The 24,040-nt window shown below is 48.7% G+C and overlaps 1 protein-coding gene across 2 annotated transcripts in view; it reads left to right on the plus strand.

Annotated features, from left to right (window-relative positions):
- Positions 1-24,040, plus strand: part of NAV2 (neuron navigator 2) — a 324,615-nt gene that overhangs the window by 196,675 nt on the left and 103,900 nt on the right. For both annotated transcript variants that reach the window (XM_042957640.1, XM_042957639.1), the window contains exon 11: positions 4,736-4,858. In XM_042957640.1, the coding sequence (XP_042813574.1) occupies positions 4,736-4,858 (123 nt within the window). The remainder of the gene's footprint in view (positions 1-4,735; positions 4,859-24,040) is intronic.

The raw sequence follows: 24,040 nt of genomic DNA on the forward strand, positions 1-24,040 counted from the left end.
TATTTAACCCACCGCAGCCTTGTGAGATTAATCTGTAGTTCTACCCATCTGGTAGCTGACGGAATGAAACTCCTAAGAATTATACCAAAAAGCGTGACAAAGCTGGGATTTGAACTCCCCTACTTGGCGCTGTGATCCTGACCACAATTTCATTTTCCTCGTCTGAAAAACAGATAATACACTTTACGAGAGTCTTGAAGGTACAGTGTCATGGCTTATGGGAAGCACTTGTACCCAAGTAGCCTCCATATCCATGAGTTTTTATCAGTAATGATGCATACAATGTCTCCCAGCTGGCAAGGGACAGAGGAGACATTTGAACCCAGATCTTTCTGACAACAGAGACTTGTTCCTAACTCTTATACTCATGGGCCAGTCCAGGGTTCCCCAGCCTTGAATAGAAGATACCTACCACACACCTTGGGTCTTTAGCAGGGGCTCCATTCGGGGGCCTCTGGGGAAGCTGTGGAAGGTGGAGGCAGAGCCCCTGCACCCATCACTGCAGAACTCGAGAGGATAATGAGTAAATTGTTGAGTTGCTTGGTGACTTAGGACCTCACCAAGCAAACATTAGGATGTTACCAGCACATCATTAGGCTCCAGCACTAATTATTTATTTCCCCAAAGAGAAGGAACGTTACAGTGTTGGTGCTGGGAGATTCAGTCCCTAGATCAACTGCTTCCTTTCCTTGTGACCTCAGGCAAGCCCTTTCATCTGTACCCAGGGTGAGCCTTGCTAAGGCTTCCAAAGACGGGGCGTGGCTATCACTTCCTGCCCCCCCACCCCTCAGCCTTCAAGCCTTCCTGAACAAGGGCTGCTGATTCAGATGGGTACAGCAGCGATTGCTTCACCTGCAAGCTATGCTTTCTTAAGGGATTAACCTGATGAAGGCAGTTTATATTAATACGTTCAGTAGCCAATTCCTACACAAATTTGGGTCAAGCCAAAATTATATTTTTCATTGAGAGTAGAAGAGTTATTTAAATATCTATATGGAGCTCTTTGTAAATGAAACTATTGGAATCAGCGTGTAATATTTTAGAAATAAATGTTTTATTATATATTTTTTTAATGTTTATTTTTGAGAGGGAGCATGAGCTGGGGAGGGGCAGGGAGAGAGGGAGACAGAAGGGCAGAGGATCCAAAGGGGACTGCACTGTCAGTACAGAGCCCGATGCGGGGCTCGAACTCATGAACCACAAGATCATGACCTGAGCTGAAGTCGGACACTCAACCGACAGAGCCACCCAAGTGCCCCAAGAAATATTTTAAGTTAGATTCTTGAGTGTGAGCCTCGTTGTAGTGATATGCTATGCTGTCTCCTAGTGAGAGGACATATAACAGAATTAATTTTTAAGAATATCTTAAAAGATACATGGTTGAATACATGTTTTCACAAACGCCTGGGAAAAGAGGTAAACTCCCCATTTCCTCATGTCCACCACCCAACTTCCGCACACAGTGAATGAGATAGATTCACAGCAAGGCTGGATCATGGTCAGATTACTTGCATTCAAAGCACTTTAGTTCCCTGTGCATTGGAGAAGGCAGAGAATCCGATGGATCCTTGCCTTTCCCCTCCTCTCTGCCTAAACAAAATCAGAATTCCCCGCAGCAGTGGACAGGCCAAGGTCGCCATCTCTCCAGGGTCCTTCCACCTTTCTAGGTTGTCATTTTCAACAAAACCACGCTGCTCTGCTGGGGTGTTGCTGGGTTGAGGGCCATGGCACGTCTCAGCATGGTCTCTGGAATGCTCTCTGGGCCCTGCTGTGCGCCTCCACGGAAAGCCAGGGGTGTGTACGTGTGGGCCTCGTCTGCACGCCTGGGTGCGTGTCATTGCCCATCCGTATGTGTTGTTTCACCAGGGATGAAAATCCAGCAGGGAAATGAACGCTAAAATTAGTTTGTTTGTCCTTTGATAAGATCCCTGCAGTTAAAAAGTTTTCATTTCCATGGCTGAGTGGGCTTTGCTAAAATCAAAGTTAACTGCCTTGCTTTATGGTGCAACAGATTGTGTTCTGAAGAGCTTCCCCTGAATTCTCCTTGAAAGGACATTTGATCTGGGAAGTCTAGCTTCTGGCAAAGTCGCTGCATTTTGACGTAGGTGGGTTTTTTCTCGTTGTGCTAGTGTAGAATGTGTGCAGAGAGCCTACCACTGGACCCTGGGTCACATTGAATGGGTGGGTGGATGGATGGACGGATGGATGGGTACACAGACAGGTAAATGGTTTAATTTGCATTTCTATGTGTCTTAGATGTCATGTTCCCTGACATTTAAGAGGAAGGTAAACCTGGGCTTCATCAGCAGAACATGCGACTCTTGATCTCGGGGTTATGAGTTTGAGACCCGTGTTGGGGGTAGAGATTACTAAAAAAAATAAACTTTCCAAAGGAAAAAAAATTATTTAAAAAAAGGAAGGGCTGCTGGCTGGCTCAGTTGGAAGGGCATGTGACTCTTGATGTCGGGGTTTGAGCCCCACGTTGGGTGTACGGACTACTTAAAAAATAAAATCTTAAGAAATAAATAAAATAAAAAGAGGAAAGAAAACCTGTAATTGGTGTCCTCCCAAAAAGTTTTTGCTAGACCCCATTCTGGTCTTCATTCAACAAAACCCGTTTGTCTTAAGCACTTAACACGTGTTAGGTACGTGGGATACAGATTTGAACAACATTATAACAGTCCCTGTCTTCAGGGAGCTCACTGTGTAGTGTAGGAGATAAGCGTGAAAGGTGATTACACAAATAATTGTTTAACTATAGCTGTCATCACTATGTTTTTTGTTTTTGTTTTGTTGAGATACAATTCATAAAATTCACCCTTTAAAGGCATATAACTTAGTGGTCTTTGGTGTATTTACAAAATGTTTTTTTGCTTTTAAAACAATACGGTTGAGGGGCTCCCGGGTGGCTCAGTTAGTTAAACGTCCAACTTCAGCTCAGGTCATGATCTCACGGTTCATGGGTTCGAGCCCCACGTCAGGCTCTGTGCTGACAGCTTGGAGCCTGGCGCCTCCTTCAGATTCTGTGTCTCCCTCTCTCTCTCTGCCTGCCTCAACTCATGCTCTGTCTGTCTCTGTCTCTCAAAAATAAATAAATGTTAAAAAAAAATTAAAATGATACAATTGAGTGAAAAATGGATTCTAATCTGTTGTTGTTTTGTTGGCACAACCACAAATAATTGGTTTGACTGCTCCAACAGACTTTACATTATGTGGGCATTGCATTGTCTGTGATCTTTAACGTCATAAAGGAGGGGCGGGAGGGGACATGGGAGAAGTTCAAGTTAGACATGGTGTCCTCGGAGCTGCTCTAAGGAAGAATTCTTTTGACACACGTGGAAGCTGCTTCTTACCCCAGATGCTCCAGTGAGAGCTTTCTTCTCTGCCCCCAACTTGAACTTAACTGGTTCTGGGCCGCCTCCCGTAGTATACTCTAATTCCATTTTTCTGAGAGTATATCCCAAGAAGGTCCCAAACGAGAAGTAGAAGAAAGTCAGGAATTGACAGCCCTCAGGATCTACTCCATATATTCTAAAGTTCAAATTCCAAAGGCAGTACAACTTTCCGTGATGCAGCTCAGCTGACTGTTTCAGGAAAATCGCCACTCGTTGGTCTTCTTCGTACATGTCATTTTACTTGAAACGTAAGGCGTCTGTCTGCATTTTCAGACACCTTGCAGGTTTGCCTGCTGGGGGCCGTGTGGGAATTAAAGGGATCTGAGTTTGGTTTCTTGCTCTTTGGTTTGTCTTCCTGTTCTCTGAAGATGCAAGCAGTCTCCCTTATGGGGTATTGTGAAGGAGGCAGTGTAGGAGCGCTAAAGCTGCTTTGTACCTGAACTACTTCCTACTGGTGGCTAAGCTCTCGGGACCTGGTCTGGTTGGCAGACAGCCATCTGTGCAGAAGTTCCAGGGGCTACCCTTTCCCCCCGATAACACTGACTTCCTCGGAAGATAGCTTTGTGGCCTCACCAAGAGATCTGGAAAGGGGTAAGGTAGGGTGAGTGTTATTCAGAGAGTTTTGTGACAGCCCTCTTAAGACATTGGTATCAAAGGTGAAATTCACCATTGTAGGTAGATACTTCAACATGATGACAACCATAATAATGTCTTCCACGTGTATAGTCTTATACACATTGCAGAGCACTCTCATATGCCTTATCTGGCTAATTCTCATGTCTGCCTTGGGAAGCAGGAAAGCTGTGGTGTTCCCATGGTTTAGATGAAAGGCTCAGAGCCCAGAGAAGTAACTTGCCCACAATGACAAAGGTGGCTCATCTGTCCTCGGTCTTTTCTTTCCACTCTTAAAAGCTTGCCTACTTTCTCCACTGCGCTGTTCTGTAATTTTTCCCCCCTATGATTCGCTAATGATTGTCAGTCCCATTCGCATTACTTAGGTAAAACACCTGCTTGTATAAATGCTGACATTAAAAAGAATGTCACGAATACATCTGACAGTTAATTTTATTCACTAGTTCCCTTCTGCTCTATAGATTCCTGTTGAGTTTGGGTTAATTAAGCTGTGTTCTATTTTTGCTATCAAGTGGGTGATCTTTTGTGTTGAATCAACAGCTGAGTTATCCCTGGGCTGTGATTAGTGACAGAGCCTCGGGAAAGCCTCCGTTCCTAACCCCCTCAGAGCACAGGGTGGCCATGGAGAGCTTCTGGATGTGAACAACGGGACTGTACACACATTGCTTTTGACCATACATTTGCATCATCCTGTGCTCCTATTAAAGGTACATGACCGATGGTGGACTTGGCCTCTATACTCGTCGCCTGAACCGGCTCCCTGATGGGATGGCTGTGGTGCGGGAGACCCTACAGAGAAATACCTCCCTGGGCCTCGGAGATGCCGACAGGTAAGTTTGTCGGCACCCGGGACTGACCGGGTGCAGAGATCCTTCCAGAGTGGGCTGAGGAACGAGGGTGTGATATTGAGAGCGAGCCGATGGGCACTGCTTTAATCCACGTGGGGGGTTGGGAGGCCTCGAAGCCGTGCCTGGGGTCAGGAGCTGGCACAGCAGGTAGGAGGCGGCTGCTGAAAGGGGTTCTTGAGTCCTGCTTCTGGCTAGGGTAGTGCTCCTGATAGCAATAATAGAGGGAGTTCAGGCTCGGGTACTTTTTGTTTTGTTTAGACCGTTGCTACTGCATCTTTAATTCAGCAGGCCCCAGGGATCTGCTTTACTTCTTCTGTTAGCAAGCTTTCTAGGTATTATGTCTTGGAACAGAGTCCCCAATGATACACAGAAGGTCTGTGTGCAGAAGGGAGTGCTCTTGGCCGTGGCTGATCAGGCTTCACTGTAGGTCTGCTGTGGCCTGGCGACAGGAAGCAAGGCCTAAGGATGTAGTTTATGGTGAGTAGATGACATTATAGGGCTTGGCCAGTCTTCGCTGCAGCCACCATCCGAGATGAAAAGAGCTTTAGAGACCATTACAATATAGAGGACTATTTGGTAATCCTTAGTCTGACACAGATGCATTCTGTGGCCTTGAGCAATCTATTAAAGTAGGGGTTTGGACCTTATGATTTCCAAAATCCCTTGCAGCTCTGATGTGCTGTATTTGATTTCAATACCTTTTGGTGATCTGACTGTTGAAGGATTTTACTGGCTTGCTTGACATCTTTCATGTGGGGTGAGGAGACAGAACATGGAATTTAGATGTGTGGGCTTGGAGTCACCTTACACTTTTGGGCGTGAATCCTCATGTGCCAGAAAGCCACATATTCGTAGCACAGACCTGGTTTCTTGCTGTTCTCTTTGCCGGACATACTTTTTACAAAGAGCTAAATGACATCTGTGATTCTCTGGCTTCAGAGAAATAGGGCAGCACAGTAAGGAAACAGAGGCTGAAGTTACCCCCGGGAATGGCATTTGCACAAGAGGAATCTTCATCTTCTCTCCGGGAAGGCTCAGAAGCCTGGGCTGCGGTAGAGAACACTGAATTCGTTGTCAGGAACTTGGGATCTGGCCCAGGCTCTGCCACTAATTTGAATATGTCCTTCTCAGAGTCCTCCCCAGTGTCCAGGCTGGTGATTTATACCCACATGACAAAGGCTTTTCACCACAGTGCCAGTTCAGGTCAGCTTTGTTCCTGTAATTAATTCATTTAAAAGTATTGGTTTGAAAATTCCATAGAAAGGTGGACCTTTTGAGAACTGCTCTTTCTAAGGCTAAAATGCTCTGTAACTAAAATCTTTGGAGGAAATACTATCAGGGAGAAAATCAGCTGCTGTAACACCCCCACTGGAGATTTCACAATTTACCCAGTTATTTTGGTGATTGGTCTTTTCCTGTAAACATGTATCTGGTTAGTAAATCTATGAGAGTGAAATTCAGGCTTTACAAGGTACATTTTCCCTTGTAGCAAAAGAAGAATCTGTGCCTAGGCAGTTTAATTTAATGCTTCATTGCAGGGTTAATGGAATTATTATAGATCACAGCTGAGCTCTTTTCTGCTTTTGGAGGTAGAGGATTGCAGTGGGGGCTAGAAAGCTGGATGGTGTTTGTCATGTTGTTCTAGTTTAGCCTGTGTGATGGGACCAGTTGGACCACAGTGTCTTCTGGTTCTCCCCAGACTGGACTGCTCAGATGTGATCACTTAAGACCAAATGGATAACTGGCCAACTTTTAAAGAAAGATTTCAGGGGTGCCTGGGTGGCTCAGTCGGTTAAGTGTCCGACTTTGGCTCTGGTCATCATCTCACAGTTTGTGAGTTCGAGCCCCACGTCGGGCTCTCTGCTGTCGGTGCAGAGCCCACTGTAGATCCTCTGTCCTCCTCTCTCTCTCCCCCTTCCCTGCTCGCGTGTGCTCTCTCTCTCTCTCTCTTTTTCTCTCTCAAAAATAAACGTTAAAAAAAGAAAGAAAGAATGAATTCAGATGGATTTTTTTTTAAGTAGGATTTAATAGGGGCGCCTGGGTGGCTCAGTCGGTTAAGCGTCCGACTTCGGCTCAGGTCATGATCTCATGGTCCGTGAGTTTGAGCCCCGTGTCGGGCTCTGTGCTGACAGCTCAGAGCCTGGAGCCCATTTCAGATTCTGTGTCTCCCTCTCTCTCTGACCCTCCCCCATTCATGCTCTGTCTCTCTCTGTCTCAAAAGTAAATAAACGTTAAAAAAAAAAAACCTTAAAAAAAAAAAAAGTAGCATTTAATAATGCTTCTAAATTTCCTATTTCATGTAAGTTTGGACCTGGAGGCAGTGAGATACTTTAGGTTGTTCTCAAATATGTTAAATTTCTTTGATTCTGAAGTTGACCACGTAAATGCTTCAGTTTGGCTAAGTTGAAATAATAGTAGATTTGTTGCTCTAAAGTTCTTCATGTACGTCTCTTCCAAAAACTATATCCTACCTGAGTGTTTCCCAAAGTGGGAGGCTAACATTAGTGTTACAGGAAGTAATTTTAGATAGTAGACAGGGAGATATTTATTTTCAACAATTACACTTTAATTGTAATGTTTAAAAAAATTATAACTAGTGCATCAAACCCAAGATTTTACAAATCTTGTTTAGGGTAAAGAATAGTGTAGGTGTGAGACAACTGAATGTGAAATATCAAGGAAGAGATCACAGATGGTGTGCAGATTTTTTTTTAAAGTAGTATGCAAATGACTGCAGACTAGGTAGTCCTTTAAATAAGAAATATGTTCTTTACATTATTTAAATTAGACAAGTGAAAAAATATAGACAAAAAAGGCAACACCTTTCCAGAATTCTTCCCTTTTAACCTGAAAAAAGAAGTTCCCAGAGCAGAGGTATTCCCAGGAAGTTCTTTTTAAAAGAGACAGCTCAGGGGCACCTGGGTGGCTCAGTCAGTTAAGCATCCAACTCTTGATCTCAGCTCAGGTCTTGATCTCAGGGTTGTGGGTTCAAGCCCCACTTTGGGCTCCACGCTGGGCATGAAGCCTACTAAAAAAAAAAAAAAGGAAAAAAGAAGCCCACTTCTTAAGGATTCATGCATAGGTAGCAGACTACACGAGTTCCACAAAGGAAATAGGAAAGTACTGAGCAATCAGACCTCAGCCAAGGGAAGAAGTGCCCAAGACGGACAGATCCCCTCACCGCACCAGTAGGAAAATCATTAACCACAGCAGCTTGGCTGTGGAGAACAGCTATTCCAGGGTAAGGCCCTAAAAGATGCTGACCTACCAGACAGACCGTGGCTGTTTGCAACAGGATGTGGCTTGGGTATCTTCAGGGCTATTAAAAGTAACCGATAGGAATGTGTACCTTCGGAGCCTGGGAGATAGGGGCCATGTCGGTCTGTGAGTCTTGTATGTCAGCAGCCGGCTTCTGAGTAATAATAAATGATGATAATAAATCCACAGTGCCACGTCTGCCCTTGATCTCCTGTCACTCTTTGGGGTTACCACCCCTGGGCTCCAGCTTTTACCTGATAGTCATCAGTAGCTACTTCCAGCAAAACTAGAGCCAGCCGGCTGAGGGAGCAGGATCAAAAGGGACAAATGGAGGCAGCTTGTTACAAGTCACGGGCCCCAGATAGCAGACAAATAAAGAAAAGCTGGGCATGGAGGCCCCTGGGTTGGCAGCCTGGGAGGAAGAAGAAATACAACACGGAGAGCCCAGAGACCAGTCTCGCAGACAGTCAGATGGTTTGTTGAACTCCCCGCCGGTTCCTGCATGCTGTCCCCTCAGAACCCATCAAAAGTTCTTACACTCCCGCAAGTTGAGTGCTTTCATAGCTTAAAGCTCAGCTCTGGAAAGTTTCCATCCCCAGGAACATTTCTCCTTCCCTCTGAAACATTGCTGTGCTCGTGGCCTTTTCTGTCATCACTGTCATGCCGTTGTGTGCAGTGGCTGATGCAGCTAGAGGCTTCTAAATGGCATCCCCCAGTCATACAAGTGTCACTGAGGGCTTAAGGACAGAAATCAGGCTCTTTGTGCACATTTAGATCGGGGAGGGGGGGCTACGGAATTACTTGGTAACTTTCTTCTAAACCGTTAGAATGTTTATTGAACTCCACTGGTTTTTATTAACGAGTAATAAAAATAGCAAAACATGAATGCTTGCGTGGTAACATGTCCGTCTGAGACTTGCACAAAATGACAATTGCCCTCTGATGTCACGCCAAGAAACCGAGCAGGAAGAAAAAGCCATTTTTATTCCTCCTTTACAAGGTTTTCATTCCCCTCCAAATTCTGAATGTTTTCGCTATTGAGATTGCACTTTCCGTTAGGAGTCACAGTCATCCTACAGACTTGACCATCTGCATTTAGGGCCCTGACCTTGGTGCTCAGAGCTGTCCCAGTTTCAGCTTGAATTGAGAGTCCCACGGTGTGAGGATGTAACTATGCAACCTGGTATTTGACCAGCCTGCCAAGCCGAGCCTTCCTTCTCACCGGTTATGTCACAAGATCTCCAAGAGCCCTAGGGCACTGCTGAGCTTTGTGATTTGTGTAGAACAGGGCGGCCTCCTGGCACCAAATCATGTATTCACAGATTCAGGCCTGACCTGCAGAGAGGAGTTTAACCCAGGCCAGAGGTCCCCAGCCAGCTGATGGAATCGGTGGGACCCCTTATCAGGTGGTAGGTCCCCAACTCAGGTATTTCTTGGTTACAGCCCCTGCTGGGGTATGCAGATGAGAGGAAGCCCAGTGGGAACCACTCCCTTGCCCTCCCTTCCAAGCCCACGTAGACCGGGTAGCGGTCCCATGGTGTCCACAGCCTAGTCCCCAGAACCTGTGGATATGTTACACTGCACGGCCAGGAGGAGTTACAGTTTATCAGCAGATGTTTAGATAGAGGGATTACTCTGAATTATCCTAGCAGGCCCAGCGTGATCACAGGTCCTTAAAAGTGGAAGAGGTGGGCGGAGAGGAGGCAGAGCAGGGAGATGTAAGAGGGACCCCACTTGTCCTTGCTGGCTCTGAAGACCGCCGAAGGGGCCACAGCCAAGGAGTGCCCGTGGCGTCTCTAAAGGGGCAAAGGCAAGGAACAGATATTCTCCCAGAGCCTCTCAAGTGAGTGCAGCCCTACCAACACCCATTGCTTTCGGTCCACAGGACTCCACTTGGACTCCTGCCTTACAAAATTGTAAGATAGTACGTTTTTGTTGTGTGGTTTTTTAAAATTGTTTTTAAAGTTTATTTATTTTTAGAGAGATAGAGACAGCACGAGCAGGGGAGGGGCAGGGAAAGAGGGAGAGAGAAAGAGACTCTCAAGCAGGGTCTGCACGGCTTGAACCCATGAAAGCATGAGGTCGTGACCTGAGCTGAAACCGAGAGTCAGACGCTTAACCAACTGAGCCACTCAGGTGCCCCCATTTTTGTTGTTTTTGACACCATGTTTATAATAATTTTTTATGGCAGCAATACAAAACTAATACAGTCCCTTACTGGGTGACAATAAAAACAGTAATAGTCGCCATTTCCCGATGGATCCCTGTATGAAGCACCTGACATGCATGATGTCCTTTCCTCCTAACTCTGAGCCTTTGAGGGGCGGTATGATCCCGGTTTCATAGACTTGAAGCAGTGGTGCTCTGAGAGCGTCAGTAAACGTGCTAAAGGTCATATACACCCCTAACAGGTGTCCAGGCTGGGTGGAAAGCCAGGCCCTCCAGACCCTCCCAGGTGCTCTAACCACTTAACATTACTGCCTCTTCAGGGAGCCCTTGGTGCAGAGATTCTTGGATTCCCTTGTTCCGGGCCCTTATCCTGGTGTCTTCTCTTTATTTATTTACTTATTTTTCACGTTTGTTTATGTTGAAAGGGAGGAGGGAGGGGCAGAGAGAGAGGGAGAGAGAAAGAGAATCCCAAGCAGGCTCTGCGCTGTCAGCACAGAGCCCAGCATGGGGCTCGAACTCATGAAACAAGATCATGACCTGAGCGGAAACCAAGAGTCTTGGCAGTTAACCGGCTGAGCCACCCAGGCGCCCCCTGGTATCATATCTTTTTTTTTTTTTTTAACGTTTATTTATTTTTGAGACAGAGAGAGACAGAGCATGAACGGGGGAGGGTCAGAGAGAGAGAGAGACAGAATCTGAAGCAGGTTCCAGTCTCTGAGCCATCAGCCCAGAGCCTGACACGGGGCTCGAACTCACGGACCACGAGATCGTGACCTGAGCTGAAGTCGGACGCTTAACCGACTGCGCCACCCAGGCGCCCCTGGCATCATATCTTTAAATGAGCCCCTAGTCACTGAAAATGCAAGCACCTGGACCTCCTCGAGGAAGGGTGCAAAACAATTTGCCTTAAGAGGGACAGGGGGATATTTTATGACTCCTCTCCCCTCCCCCCATCCCAGACTGTTGGCACCTGGACACTGCAGGTGGGCTTGCCCTCACCCCCTTTTCCATCACTGCTCTCAGACCTCAAGGAAAAGGCCCTTTCTTACACAGAATGAGCCCGTTACTCTGTGGCCTCCTGTGGGTTTAGACTAGTGGTGCTCATTTTTTAAATCTGACCTCTTGCAGACTTGTATGGTTGGCTAGGGGAGGAACCTCCCCAAGTGAGGGCTGGTGCTTCCCTTTCGTGATCCAGGACATCCAGGCCCCCCCCCCCCCCCCCCCCCGCCAGAGTCTACAGAGAGCCTGCAGTCATCTGAAAAATTCTCTTTCCCGGTCCCGACTAACCACTCAGTGGTCCCTGAACCACTGCTGGAGTCTCTCTGCCCAGAGTGTAGAGGGCAGTGGGCCTCCGTGGCCGGGCCATGATTTAAGGAGCTCCCCCAACCCTTCCTCCCTCCTCACTCACTGCCCCCTTCTGGGTCTGCCCTGCGCTGCGAGTTCCTCGCCAACACCAGGAAAGGCACAGGGGAGTTTTCCTTCTCTTACTGTTAATCCCACCTCATGCCATCTCTAGGTGTCAGTAGTTGAACCCCGTTTCCCTTACAGTCATGTGGTGGGAGTGAGAGAATATAGATCGGCACTGCCCAGTAGAAGAGCCACTAATGAAATGTGGCCATCGGAACGTAAAATTAACAGAAATTGAAAGGTGGGTTTCTTAGTCGCACTAGCCACGCATTCCAGGTGCTCGCAAGTCCCATGTGGTTCCTGGCTTCCCTACTGGACAATGTAGACGGAACATTTCCATCATCGTAGAAGGTATTTTTGGACAGCACTCAGATAAACCACCTAGTCATATTTCAGAAGGCAGCCATGGGGGCGTCTGGGTGGCTCGGTTGGTTGAGCGTCCGACTCTTGATTTTGGCTCAGGTCATGGTCTCATGGTTTGTGGGTTCAAGCCCCATGTTGGACTTCTCACTGACAGCGTGGAGCCCGCTTGGGATTCTCCCTCTCCCTCTCTCTCTTCCCCTGCCCACTCACGTGTGCACACATACTCTCTCTGTCAAATAAATAAACAATTTTTTAAGAAGGCAGCTGTGGAGGGGCGCCTGGGTGGCTAAGTCGGTTAGGCGCCCGACTTCGGCTCAGGTCGTGATCTCACGGTCCGTGAGCTCGAGCCCCGCGTCGGGCTCTGTGCTGACAGCTCAGAACCTGGAGCCTGCTTCTGATTCTGTGTCTCCCTCTCTCTCTGACCCTCCCCCCATTCACGCTCTGTCTCTCTCTGCCTCAAAAATAAATAAACGTTAAAAAAAAAAAAGTTTTAAGAAGGCAGCTGTGGAGTGAAGGGAAGAGGCAGGGTTGGCTATAAGGAGACCCAGGTTCCAGTCTTCACTTTCAGGCAAGTTCCTTAACTCTCTGTCTTTTGGGGGTTTGTCTCTAACATGAGGACAGCGCTCATACATGTCTCCCAGGACCGTTGTCCTGAGTACACGAGATGGAGGTGGTGAAAGCGTTTTGTAAAGTACTGAGCAAAGATAAATACTCGGATACTCCTCAGTCCTACAAGCCGTTCGGAGCACTCTGGGCTCTGCCTCTTTGTGATTCTCTTTTCTTTATATTAATTAACATAATTAAGCCCTCTTCTTTCCACAACAGCTTAGAATAACTACATGAAATAGAAGGGTTGTAAATTAAGGCAGTGAAGCATTAGGACCGTGGGCTGGGGATGTAAGTTAGAGTAGGGCATGTAGAAGAGGGAGAGAATTGAGAATACAGATAAACTCATCAGAAGATCCTACGTGGTGGCACATTTTAGCGGTACCTCAGCACTGAGCCTCCTACCAGCTTAAGTGAAGTGAACTTCGACTTGCTTTCTCCTCCCTTGTGACTTTGCCCATCCTAGTCTGCGTTCATCTCTCCTTGCTTGGGTCCATCAGCTGATCTCTCCCTCTCTCTCTCTCTCTCTTTCTCTCTCTCCCCCTCCCTCCCTCCCTCCCTCCCTCCCTCCCCCTCCCTCCCCCTCCCTCCCTCTCCCTCCCTCTCCCTCCCTCTCCCTCCCTCTCCCTCCCTCTCCCTCTCTCTCTCTCCTTCTCCATCTCCCACCCCCTTTCTTCCCTCTCTCATTCTCCTTGCTTTCCCCTTTTGACTGCCTGTTAACACCTACTAGTGCCCCTGGGCATTTTCTTAGTTCTGCATTCAAGGCTTATGCTCCTATTTTGGGGACAAGAAGATGCCTCTAGCACAGCACCCAGCATCCATGATCCTTTCAGTCCCTCTCCCCCTTCTCTCCTGCTTGTGGACAGCAAGGGAGACAAAGTGGGAGAGAGTGAGAGTCGCATTCATCTTCAAGCTCATAAAAGGAGCCTTAGAGGCAAATCGCTATTTCCGTGGTAACAGGGTAGTAATTACTGCATTGGCTTTTCCCAAGGGCCTCTTTGCTGCTGGTACCACTGGCTTCCTTTTCAAGGAAGCGCTGCTTCTTGTGGAATGGGTGGGCAGGGGCCACCTGTGCTGAACAGGAGGGTGGTGCTGACAGGAAGCAAACCATCTGCACTTTAAGCCACAAAGGAATTCTCCCAGAGGGGTTGTGCAGAGAAGAGAATGAATAGTCTGTGGAGTATCATTGCATGTGCTTGCCGTGTTTTCACTTAAAAAAAAAAAAAAAAGAAAAGAATAAGGCAGCATCGTGGCCCCAGGAGAATCTTTCAGTCGTCACTGCTACCCGACTTCGTAACTGTGTCCCAGGTCACACGCGAGCAGAAGCACAGCTGAGTGTGTGTGCGCGTGGGGGTGGGGCGCGCAACCACTCCTCCAAAGTACATTTCCCAAAGCTAGTGCCTTTTCAGTAGTTGTGTACGGGTAGTTTTTAGACTTGATGGTGGTTCAGAGTTTGAGAAGACATCTAGCAATATGAAAGCAGGCACGCGAGGTCAAAGAGAGAAGCCAAAATGGGGCACCTTTTTCTGTGCTTACTCCCTTAGCAACCCAAAGCTTAGCCCCCAACCCCAAGTCCAAAATCTGACTACATCTGTGCCCTGCAGCAGAAAATGGCATCGTGTGTTTTAATGCAGGTACCTGGGCAAGTCTTTGCATCAGTCAGGATGGGATCGTCTGTGCTGTGTGACAAACGACTCCAAAACACCCAGTTCACTGCAGCTCAGTAAGAGGCTGTGTTGTACATCATTTTCACTCCGGACCCAGGGTGCCACAGTCCTGACCATTTAAAGCACTGGCAAACCATGGCCAGGAGGAGGAGAGTGTGGTGAGCCATGTGCCGTCTCTTAAACTTCTGCCCAGACATGGCCCATATGACTTCCACTGATTGGTTGTTGGCTGAAGGAAGTCACGTGGCTACAGTTCAAACGTGAATGCGAGTACAATTCTACCACATGCCTGTGAGAATGGAAAATATATCGTGAACCATACTAGTGACTATCATTGTTTTATTACCTACAGGTGACTGCCCTGGCTTCCTACCACCCCCTCCCCATTATTTAACCAATTCTGTATCATGCAGTCCGTCACCTATTTATTTGGTACCTCTGCATCGTCAGGCACTGTGCCACCAGTCTGACTGATGGTCTTTGGTAGCTCCTCTGGGCTGGGAAGAGGGAGGAAATGGCTGAGGAGTACGATAACTGAGTTAGAAAAGGCATCGTAACCAATGCTATGGGTCAGCTGCGTTTCAACAAAGTATTTGGACCATGTTTTGATATGTGACAGCTTATGGGAAATGCTTATGGGGTTATTTAATATTTACTGAGTACCTACTATGTACTAGGCCCTGGGGATCCAGGGATGAGTAGGACATAGTCCCTGCTCCCTGCTGTCAGGAAGCTTGCAGTCAGGGGCGCCTGGGTGGCTCAGTCTGTTGGGTGTCCAACTTCGGCTCAGGTCATGGTCTTCTGCCTCATGAGTTCGAGCCCCACGTTGGGCTCTGTGCTGACAGCTCAGCCTGGAGCCTGTTTCGGATTTTGTGTCTCCCTCTGTCTCTGCCCCTCCCCTGCTCATGCTCTGTCTCTCTCTCTCTCGAAAATAAATAAACATTTTTTTTTAAAAAAAGCTTGGAATCAAATAGAGGGGTTAGAAGCCAAATAAGCCATCATAATGCACTTTGCCCAGGGCCATAGAGATTTCCACCATGTGGCACGGGAGCAGAAAGGACCAGGAGTATCCCTGGGGGTTAAATGTCGTTCTAAACTTGTTATCATAGTAAAACGTAGGGGAAGGTTCTTTTCCTGCCGGTGATGATTTGAAAGATCCTGCAGAAACATTACCCAAGTGTCAAAATAGGCCTGCTTATCTCATCTGTTTCAGATTTTCTTTTTATTTCCTTTAATGTCCTTGGTCATTTTTTAAGAGCAGCCTAGCCTTGACTTCTGTTACTGAAATGGAAGAGCTGATTGAAATAAGCCCTGTGGATAAGGCAGCCCTTACACCGGCCTGTGAAATGTCCCTGGTTACAGTGTAACCTTTAGACTTGTGTCACGCCGGACAGCTGTGCCAGCCCAGGGTTTTTATTCAAGGTTACCTTGCACGTAAATGTGTTTTCCCCAGACTGCCTCTCCCAGGCCAGTCCGTATGGAATAGAAGGTTACAGAGCAAAGCTGTTGGGGAAGGAGACCTTTGGAGTCACCAGTTGCAGCCCTCTCCCTTTGCCAAGGGAAACTGAGGCCCAGGGAGACTGTTAGTGGCCTAGTGACCAGTCTGTCTTCCAGGCTTTAGCAAACAGGGTGACATCTCAGTGTGAATTTGGAAAGGATGAACTCAAGAGTAACTCTTGGGGCCCCCCCGGGTGGCTCAGTCAGCTGTGTCCGACTTCGGCTCAGGTCATGATCTCGCCATTCGTGAGTTCAAGCCCTGTGTCGGGCCCGTGCTAACAGCTGGCAGCCTAGAGCCTGCTTCAGATTCTGTGTCTCCCTCTCTTTCTCTCCCCTCCCCTGCTCACTTGCTTGCTCTCTCTCTCTCTCTCTCTCTCTCAGAAATAAATATTAGGGGTGCCTGGGTGGCTCGGTCGGTTGGGCGTCCGACTTCAGCTCAGGTCATGATCTCACGGTCTGTAGGTTCGAGCTCCACGTCGGGCTCTGTGCTGACAGCTCAGAGCCTGGAGCCTGTTTCGGATTCTGTGTCTCCCTCTCTCTCTGCCCCTCCCCTGTTCACACACTGTCTCTCTCTGTCTCAAAAATGAATAAACGTTAAAAAAAAAAATTAAAAAAAAAAAAAGAAAAGAAAAGAAATAAATATTAAAAATTGAGAGAACGCACAGGAGGGGCAGAGAGAGGGAGAGAGAGGGGTCCCAGTCCCACATTGTGACCGTGCAGAGCCCAATGCGGGTCTCAAATTCACAAACGGTGAGATCATGATCTAAGCCAAAATCAAAGAGTCAGTTGGTTAACCGACTGAGCCACCCAGGCGCCTTGTGTCCTCCAGTTTTTCATGTGCACTCAGACCGGCTGATTCTAAGGTCCCCAAGCTCCTGAGTCATTGTTCGTGTTTGTCACTTAAGGGCCGAGTTCGCAGAATGACTCATGAGTGTAGCTCATCCGCACAGGGCGGGGACCCCAGGACCTTTTCATCTCCGATAGTCATGATGACAGGTGTCATTGTGTGATGGCGTGTCAGTTAAGAGTGTGGTTCTTTCCCAAGGCCTCTGGTGTATGCAGATCCAGTGGGCTGAGCACCGCCCCCTTCTGCTAGCAGACCCCTTCCAGAAGAGAGAAAGCCTCTGTCCTCACTGCTCTTCAAAGCCAAGCCTGTTCTAAGCTACTGCTGATGGTGAATGCAGGGGAAGGCCCCCAGATAGAAGGCCCAGGATGAAATCGTGCAAAGGGGAACGGTGGGATGGACAGAGCTGTGGATGAGTCATGGCACCGTGGACCTTCCTGATGCTTTGGAGGGATTCTGCAGTCATACATTGCAGTGGATTTTGCTCTAACTCGGAGCTTCACCAAAATTACATTAGGAGTTGCAGCTCATGGGACTATAGTCTTATTTTCATCGAGATAAAATTCCAAGTGACGGATAAGCAGCGAATTGTGTTTATTTGGGTGGGTGTTTTGACTCAGGATTTAGTTAGACTTGGATGTACATTGCTCCCTAAATCAGCACAAAGAGTGGGAGCTGCCTATGCAGAGAGGGGACAGCCCGCCTTGGGAACAGGCGTTGTCAGGAATTTGGAAGGACTTCCCTATGCTGTGACTTTTCATCCAGTTGTCAGGCTTTGCAAGATACACCGGAGTCCTGAAGGGCAGAACAGCACGTGGAGTGGGTTCACACAAGAAGACCGTGGGTTTTCCGTATGAGCAATCAGGCTCCGAAAGGTGACATTCCTTCGCCAAAGCCACAGTGCTGTGCAGGGCCAAGTCAGGATTCGAACTCAGGACTCTCTGGGCACAAAACCATTGTGTTTACCTCTTCCTTTGTTCAACAGCTCAGTTTCCAGCCCTCCTGAAGGTGAAATTTACGTGGGGCTGCATGGGTACTTGCTGGGCGTCTTCCTGGTGCCTAGCACCAATTTAGAGACTCGCAAGGGGGACAGCCTCTGGACTGCTGACCTTTAAGACGGTCCTTTCCCCAGGTCTCGTTGTGCCCATCTGGAGGCTCCATGAAAGGAGAGCCCAGGGGGTAGCTCAGCGTCATGCCAGCCTCTGCTCTTGCTGAGGGAACTCTGTCCCTTACTTGGGAGGATTTTAGGGATGCCTGAAGCCGTGAGCGTATCGTTTTCCTCTGAAGAACATTGAACGACTTCGGTGTCTGAACCTCCAGCCGTCTTCAGAGTTGCCTTTGTCATAGTGGACCCCTGGACCTTTGGGTCTGCCGTCCACCGCCTTCTCCCAGGCACAGACCCCCGGGTCTCAGTGCTACAGGGAGAGGGGGCCGGCTGTGTCTGCTCCCCCGCGGCCCTGTTGTTTCCCCTTGTCCACGGTGCACTTTGATTTATCTCCCTCATTAATCTGTGATGCTTGGCCCTGTCACATTGCCTGAAATGAGAGCTGAAGAGAGACTCTGACATGTTGAGGGATGTCGCGGGAGTGTGTGGAGGAGATTAAACGGGGACTGAGGGAAATGAGGTGGTTTCATGGCTCGGTGGGCTCAAAGCCGCACCTCTCCCTCAGCTTAACCCTGAGATTTGGGGACAGGGACTCACAACACTACCAGGGGCAACATGAGGCTTGAAAAAAACTTGCTGGCTGCTGCTTTGGGCTGTCGTGACGTGCATTGGGGGTAACCCACGAGCACGTAGTAGATGCAGATGTGCAGCGGACCCACAGGGCATGGGATGAATCTGCCGTGTCACCTTTTGCAGGGTGCTCAGGTAGACTGGAGGCGAGAACAGGAGCCACTTGGGGTGTCCTCCAGTCAGCCAGAGCTTGCTTTGCTGGCTGAGTACCGTGTGGACAGAGGAGGGTGGGCTCTGGGACCTTTTGCCTCGGACCACAGGAGTTCCTGTGGGGAGAAGGGATCCATTTCTCCACTGTCAGGGTGGAAGCAACTCACGAGGCTCTGGGAGCGCTAGGGACAGAGGTTCCTTGGGAGGCTGCCTAAATGCACGCATAGGGCTCAGCAGTTTGCAGTCTGTGCTCTGAGTCTCGTTAGCAGCAACAGCTCTCACTTCTTGAGCACCCAGCGTGTTCCAGGTATACTCTCAGATGGTGTGCATATTTGCTTGAATGTGCCAAAGGACCCCACAGGACAGGCGTCATCCCCGTTTCACAGATGAGGAGTCCTGGGTCAGTGAGTCGAAGTGACTGGCCCAGGGGCACACAGCCAGTGAGTGGCCCCCGTCTGTCTGACTTCAAAGCTAATATTCTCTTCAGGACATCATGATGCCTGTCTCTGAAAGGGTGGGTGGGTGTGGGGTGTGCCAATGACAGTTGGTCCATGTATCCAGCTCTCTCTTTGAATAATCAAGAATAACCTCCCGGCTTCCTACCAAGTAACCTTCCGCTCATGCTTCAGGACTGGCTCCAGCCTTCCTTGGGAAGCCTCCCTGCCCTCTCCGCTTCTCCCATAAACCCAGACAGGGTCCTCTAGGCATCTCTCATCCACCCAGGGTCTCCCTGTCACCTATGCTTTGCTCTCTGGTAGTAACATGCATTTGGAACATGGTCTCCTTTGGGGTGCCTGGCTGGCTCAGTCAGTACAGCATGCGACTCTACATCCTGGGGTCATGAGTTCGAGCCCCATGTTGGGCATAGAACCTACTTAAAAATACTTATATGGTATGTGGATTGTGGTGCCTCCTGCTAAACTAAGAGAGAGGAACCAGAAGACTATGTTACTCTCCCTGGCATTCCCAGGCTTTGCAGAGCCTCCATATATCGTAGCAGGTGTTTGCTGTATATTTAGTTAATTAATATTGTCCTAAGAATGATTAGTAAGACTTAACTGAAAATTTAGATTCCCTCTCCTTTTCCATCCCATCTATTGGCAAGTGTTGGGCACACCCCTCCAAATGATCTCTCAAATTTCTCTACTCCCTTCTCTCTCTTTCGTTCTCTCTTTTTCTCTCTCTCTCCCCCCTCCCCATATCTGCCATCACATGGATCCAGGCTGCCCTCATCTCTCACGAGCTCCTACTGTGGCCTCCTGCCTGGGCTCATTGTGTTCTCTGAAAGCTTCATGTACATTGTCTAGCCACTGTGATCTTCTGAACACATCAGATCCCCTCTGCCCCCTGCCTAGAACTTTACCTTAGTGGCTTCCCACTACACATAGAATAAAACCCAGACTCCTTACTATGGCCTCCAAGGACATGTTCTAGCCCCTGCCCATCTCTCTGGCCTCACCTCATCCCCCTTTCCCCTCCGTGACTCATGCCTTCATCCAGTCCCTTGAGCTTTCTCTTCCCTCTGCCTGGCATGTGCTTCCTACCCCTCTCCCGTTCCATTTACAAGGCCAACTCACCCTGTCCTTCAGGTCTCAACTCACACATCAACGTCCTCTCAGAGACACTGCCCCTGACCATTCGATCTAACAAAGGTCTCAGCTGTTAGTGTCTTTTAGAGGATCCAGTCTATATCACATCCTTGATTTTTTTATTTGTATGTTATGTCTCTCCATTTAACTGTAAGCATCAGTAAAACAGTAACTAGGTCACTTCTGTTTGCAGCTTATTCTCCTTCCTAGCACAGTGCCTGGCTCAGAGGGGTGTTCATTACCTGGACCATGAATGGACGAATGACTGTGCAGCTCTGTGATGCAGGGCTAATGTGCAAAATATTTAAAACCATGTGATATAGGCACCACCCAACCAGATCAAGGCACTGGCCAATCAGAACAAGGCACCACCCAGTCAGATCAAGGCACTGGCCAATCAGAACATGACACTGACCAAACAGAACAAGGCACTGGCCAATCAGGCATTAGCAGCTGTAAACAACTCATGGCCTCATAAAATTAATCTGATGCTCAGGCTGGCTTATAGTGAACCAACCAACCAACCCACTAAGTCCTCATCCAGTCTTTGCAATAAGTTAACCATGGCCCCAACCTGCCTTCAAAAAAATGGGTTTGTTGGTGTCCAGGAGCTTCTCCTATGGAAGACTGAATGGTTTGAGTCAGTCTGCTATCTTATTTGGAAAAATGATTTCAAACCTTTGACCCTCCGACGTGTTCAGACCCCGACTGTGCCACTTTTCAGCTATGTGATTTCTCAGCTATATAAGAGGTCAGTTAGTTTAACCATCCTGAGCTCCCGTGTCCTCATCTGAAAAATAAAATTAATGAGCCCACTTCATAGAGCTGCTGAAGGACGAGTGAGGGTCGTGCCGGGATGGTGTCAGCACAGTGGCTGAGCCCAGCCCACACCCTCAGCACCTGGCAGCAGGTTTCACATAGCAAAGGACTGGCATGCCAATGGCATAGGTGAGGAAAGGGAGGCACAGAAAAATTCCAGTAGCTAAACTGGGGAACCAGGAACGAGACATGGGTCCTTTCAGCCTCAGGTCCAGCACTGTGGCCACCTGCCGGCAGCCCCTCCATCCCTCAACATACCCTTCTCTTTGATTCTGCTCACCCAGCCCTGGTCCCCCTGCTTCTCCTGGCCTTGGGGCACTCTGTCGGGAGAAAGGCAGATGACGCCATTGAAGGCCTGAGACCCCAGTGGGTAACTGGCAAAAGCCAAAGCATTACACACTCCACGTCCCGGCAGGAGGTCCTGCTCTTTGGAACCAGCAGACTAACCACCATGTAACAACATCAGAGGTGCAAACCTGTGAAAATCCCTAGCAAAGGTCTTAAAACAGAACTTGAAAGGGTTTATGACCCTGTGGATTTGAACATCTCTCTGCGCCAAGCTATAATTCCCGCTCGCTTTTGGAAGTAGAGATCAGAGCCATAATTTGAAGAGGGCCTTGGATCGTGCTCTGATTATGTTTCAAGACACACGCTGTGGGACGGGGTGAAGCTGCCGTGGGAGGGTCTGGGGTGCTGAACGGGCAGGGGGTATGGCGGGGAGGGGAGAGGAGAGTCAAGCAGGGTGTCTAGCTGAGGCAATTAAATGTCCTTGCTTCTCACTTTAAACAGAGGCCCGAGGTAGTCTCCCAGAGGGCTGCGCTCTTAATGATCTGGAATAAAGGGGTAGAGAGCAAAGCCAGCAAGCCTGTGTGGCTAATACAGCCCTGGCCTTGAATGGCCCTGCAGGAAGTCTGTAGGGGAGCTGCTCTGTCCACAAGCAGCACTTGTCATGTTAATGACTCAGCCACTCTGGTGCCACTGAGGTCAGCTCCCAGATTTCAGATTTGAGCTCTGCTAAAGCTGGAGCCAGAGAGCTGCCTCTCTGTCTCTGTCTCTCTGTCTCTCCTCCCCACCCCACCCCCCTTCCTGGCATGTTCTGTGGTTCCTGGCACAGTCCCTCTGCTGTATTGCCACTGTCCTCTTACTCATAACACCGCCCCCAGCACAGACACAGCGATCTGACTGTGTGCATCACTCACCTGCTTAAAATCCTTTGTGGCCCCCATATCACAGACAAGATAGAGTGCCAGCCTCCAGAGGTCCCCCAGCCTTGGCCTTTGCTGCCACACCAGCCTCACTGTCCATGTCCTAATCCACAGCACCAAACTCTTAGCTGTCTCCAGCATACTGCACGGTGTTCTGAGTCGCTGTGCCCCGCCCATAGAATCCCCTCTCCTGAGCCTGCTTTGCCAGGCTGACACGCATGCTTCTGTCAACATTCAATTCCAGTGTCACCTTGCTGGGCATCTCAGACTTAGTAAGTTTCCCTCCTTGCACTCCCAAAGGACCCCATGCGATCCTTTAATTTCTAACAAAATCTTGTCCTTCCCCCCACCATTTTCTCTGAAGCTTAAAAGCAGGGATTATCTTATTTATCACAGGGTTTTTAGGACCTAATAATATAGTGTCTGACACGTAGTAGGTCCACAGTCAATACTTGTTGAACTGAACTCCAATTCTAGCCAGATGAGTCCTGTCTCCCCAGGTTTTTCATTATGAACACCCTTGTTTTTCTCACTCTCAGCACCGATTCAGCCCTTAGCAGAGTGGCTGGCACAGAGTAGGTCTTCAGTGAGGATCAGATGCAAGTCTGATGGAGATGACTGGGTGTGGCCGGCCCACCCATCTGGCTCGGCACTGCCAGAAGCTTACCGTGTATGAGGTGTTGTGCTAGTCCTGTGGGGACACAGGGATCTGGAGTGGAGCCTTCTTTACAGATACCAAAGCCCAAAGCCCAAAGCCTTCTCCCTTATCTCAAAGACCTGGTCATGGGCAACTGAGGGGAAGGGCAGTGCAGACAGGGGAATGTCACTGCTTTCCAGTTCAGAGGTCAAAATGAGAGCACTGTAGCCTCAGTAGACTGAGAAGGATTCCTGGAAGAGGGGACTTTTAGGTGGGTCTTTGTAAGACTGGGCTTTGTAAGTGGTGAGGAGGAAAAAGAGCAATCCAGGTTTGGCAGGGAGGGAAATGGGACAGAAGGAAAGAGGAAAGCCTAGGGATTCCATCTCTGGGAGAGGAAGTCCCTTCTCCGAAAGCTGACTGTACTTTCCAGGCTGGTGGGTGCTTCAGTCTGGCACTTAAAGCCTTGCCTCTGGTAGCCACGTCCCACCGTGCCCTTTGGAAGTAACCTCCCCACCTCTAAGCTACTTCCCAGGTTATCCCCGTGTCCTTCAAGAGAAGCCTCCTGAAAACAGACACTTAGAGACTGAGGCAAATAGCTGACTTATTTGTAGATGTGCTGGGGCTCATGGTGTTAGAGCCGGTCACCTCCTAATGATTAAACACTATACAAACACCCGGGTGTCCCACTGCCAATGGATTGTAAACCGGGAGTTGGTGGCGGGGGGGGGGGGGGGGGGGGCGGAGCAGCTGTCCTCTGAGCTGGGAGGAAGTGAGGCTGGAGAAATGCTTTCTGCCCTAAGCAACAGATCCATTTATGCAACCAGGAGGGAGGTCAGAGAGGAGAGAGCTAGGGTTCTGAGGTCACTGAGAGTGGAAAATAACAACTGCCCTCCTCCTCTCCCCTGTGCTAGGTGCTCTAAACGGGCTGTGCATTAGTATGCATTACGGCCTGGCAGATTCGATATTGTAGTTGTGGAAATAGAGGTAGTAATTGATGGGCCTGCACTCAAACAAGATCTGCATTGATATCCCATTTCATCTGCATGCCCATCTATGAGGGGAAAACTATCACTACCATCCTCTAGTTAGATGATGTAACTGACTCAGAGAGACTAGGTCATTTGTCTGGAGTCACAGAGCAAGCAGGACTAGAACCCAGTTGTCTGACTCTCTAATATAAGCTTCTCCATTATCTCAAATGATTACACTTTGCCCCCA

The sequence above is a fragment of the Panthera tigris genome, chromosome D1 (assembly GCF_018350195.1).
Source record: "Panthera tigris isolate Pti1 chromosome D1, P.tigris_Pti1_mat1.1, whole genome shotgun sequence".
Lineage (NCBI taxonomy): Eukaryota > Metazoa > Chordata > Mammalia > Carnivora > Felidae > Panthera > Panthera tigris.